The sequence below is a fragment of the Pygoscelis adeliae genome, unplaced genomic scaffold (assembly GCF_000699105.1).
Source record: "Pygoscelis adeliae isolate BGI_AS28 unplaced genomic scaffold, ASM69910v1 Scaffold174, whole genome shotgun sequence".
Lineage (NCBI taxonomy): Eukaryota > Metazoa > Chordata > Aves > Sphenisciformes > Spheniscidae > Pygoscelis > Pygoscelis adeliae.
In genome coordinates, this window is record NW_008824676.1 from 6,419,216 (window position 1) to 6,422,279 (window position 3,064).

General features: G+C 43.5%; 1 protein-coding gene across 1 annotated transcript in view; it reads right to left on the reverse strand.

Moving 5' to 3' along the window:
- ABRA (actin-binding Rho activating protein) overlaps positions 1-2,673 on the reverse strand; it is a 5,898-nt gene extending 3,225 nt beyond the window's left edge. The window contains exon 1 of the mRNA XM_009323103.1: positions 1,838-2,673. Coding sequence (XP_009321378.1) covers positions 1,838-2,589 — 752 coding nt within the window. The 5' untranslated portion in view covers positions 2,590-2,673. The remainder of the gene's footprint in view (positions 1-1,837) is intronic.
- Positions 2,674-3,064: the final 391 nt, after the last annotated feature.

A 3,064-nucleotide genomic window follows, 5' to 3' on the forward strand; every position in this document is an offset into this window, starting at 1 on the left:
TGCTGCCTTGCTAGTCCTTTACATACAGGCTAATTGGGTGGGTGAAAACCCTGCCTTCTTGTCTCAAATTGCCTCGTGCTCAGCTCATGCTGGCATTGCGTGCGTGCAGGTGATGGACACGGAGTAGAAGCAGTGGAGACCCGGACCCCACCACAGGATGGCTCCTGGTAGGAACCCATGTCCTGGTGCCAGCCTCTTCCCTCGCTGCAGGCTCGGGCAGACGAGGTCTGCGAAACCCTGTCTTGGTTGAAGTTACGCCTCCATCTGTCCTCCCTGCCCAGCGAAGCCAGCGGGCAGCACGTGGGCTGCGCCTTGGCCACGGCTCGGTGCACCCTGGCCTCAGAGGCTGCGCTCTCCTTCATCACAATTTTACAGCTAGATGTGAGGTTTTACACCAAAACAGTTCAGGCTCAACCACATGTTCACTTCTGCTGTCTTTGTTCCAGGGAATTACCAAGTTTGTAAAACAGAGGACTGGAGCAAACAGTGTGTTGTGTCTATAACAGCTGCCTACAGTTTCCCATCTGGCAGCATTGCACATATGGATCTTTTAATCTTTTACTGACAAGAGAGTGATGAATTAGTTTGGCATCTGCCCATTGGCAAGTCTGGCCACAGCACAACTGTTTGTAGCTGTCTTCTGGAAAGGTGGCTCTGCTGGAGATCTCTGGGAAAGGAAACTGGAGAATTTCTACCAGCCTCTGCTGTTCCTCTGCTCTTCTGGGAGACTTCCCAAGGACTGCATGACTATGGCTGAACTTTACTTGTTTTCTACCTGGGCTCCAAATTTAATATGTGCCTGCTGTTGTGTAGTAATCTTCAAGCATGAGCCCTTAACTGAGAGAAGTATCACTCAAAACCGTCTGAAGCTATAAATTTGTTACTTCAAAATTTTAAGTAGAACCTGTAATAACTCTGTAGGTGAGTAACAAATTCTGCTTCCTTTTTCTTCACACCATTTACAGGCATAAGGAAGGCTGTATGTCAGGAACTTCTACTTCCACAACATATCCAATGAACGTACTTCCTCCTCCCTGCCCCTTACGATACTGTACCCAAAGAGAGACCTTGAATTTGAAGAATCTATTGATGATTTAAATGTTCTTTTTTTGTCTAATGTTTTATAACATATAGCACGTTTCAAATCAATCCTGCAGAGTTTGAGGCAGGCTGGATGCTTTCTAATGTACGTTTGGGGTCCCAACTCCTGTGAAAGTTTCCATTCTTTAACTTGATGAATTCCAAATCCATGGAAAGCTTCCAAAGAGAAGCAGTGAACCCAGCTTCTGTTAAGATGTACTTAAAAGTAATTCCTGCAATGTCTATTTTGGACATTCTCTGCAAGTTACTCCCAAGAATATTTACAATTTATACTAAGCAAAATAATGAATAACTATTTGGAAATACTATTTTTCAAGTATATTGCTTTAGACAACATTTGCTGAAATAAATGAATAGCTATGGGCTTTTGCTGAGGTAAAAAATTGTTATTCTGAAATATGGACTGAAGTATTAAGAACTAAGTAGTGATTTTGATGAACCAGTAAATCCAGTGTGAAAGTTCAATATAATTAATATTTCCCAAATATAACTTCCTGTGTCTATTACGTATATAGCACATAAAACCCAAGGCTGCAGTCAGATGTTGACTAACTACTTAAGCACAGAGAGATATGTGGAAGGTTTCCTGGATATTTTTATTTATTTTCTTCAAGAGTAATACTTTCTTTTTTACCATTTCCTACCATTTTTTCCCCCCATTTTCCTCATGGACACCTGTACCTCTGTCAGGGTCTGCTGACCATTTGTGATAATGTAATAAAGATGTTTTACTTACAAAGATGGCACAGGTCGTTTAATCCTCACAGCCGTCACCTCTCGGTCGCTGTCGTCTTGCTCGAGTTTGTCCTCTGCTTCCCCATAGCCACTGTCCTCTGCATCCAGGCTGTCATCGTGACGCTTAAGCAGCAGTTCTTCCTTAACCCCCTCTTTGTCCTCCTGTTCCATCTGTTTCCAGCCCTTGGTCAGCTCTGATACCACGTTTGAACACTTTCTCCTTATGGTTGGAGATAATTTGTCACTAAGGATTTTGTCAATAGCACTTGATTCTTCTTTAAGCTTGGTCATCTCTGAGCTACTATTCTTATTCTCGTATCTTTCACTGAGGAGGCTAACATCACCTCCTCGTTCGTAGCCTTTGCTTACAACTGTTTTGGTCACCTCTTTGCTTTTAAAACTGAACTTTTTGAGGGCTTCATCTGATTCCCTTGATTTTTTTTCAGTGTCCCTTATTGTTACTGATTCCTTTGCTGAGGATTTTTCGTCATCTTTTCCTTGGTCCCTCTTGACAGATGGAATTGGCCATTTTTCAAAAGATCTTTCTTGTACAGGGTAAGCTGATAAGTCTTCTGTAGGGGGGACCCATCCAGAGGGCTCTTGGGCTTGCTTTACATGGTGGTCAGACACCCACTGCTGCCAACCTCGCGCCAAGCTGAAGACTAGGCTGGCCATTCGGATCTTGTGGACAGCCCTTTTTGCAGGAGTAGCACTCGGCTTTTCTTCAGGAGCCATGTTGCTGTCTGCTGCCATGCTGGCTTTTCCTCTTCTTATGCTAAGCACCTTCTGAATGAACTTCCTGAAGTGAATAATGTTCCCCGAAGAGAGCTACGGAGATTTAAATAGAAGCAGGAGCAGTTTGTGCCCATGGAAAATATGTGAAACACTTCTCACAAAGATATAGTATCCTCACTGTTACAGAGGTCTTTTTTTAAAACACGGGGTTGCATTTCATCACAGCAGATGAATGATGCATGATGTAAACAGGGTGACACAGACGCACTGGAAATAGTGGGAAATTAACAGCTTCTTTAGTCCCTCTTCCCTGGGACTGCTCAGTTCTCAATTTGTTGGCAAGGGTCTTGTTCTTCTGGAAGTGCAGAACTTGGGTTAAAAATACTGAACAGAGTGAAAGTGCTAAATGTGAAGTGCTGTCAGGTGCTGACAACTTTGGCCAGAGTAGAGACCCCTCATCATCACAAGTAAATAGTGGCCCTCATCATGGAGT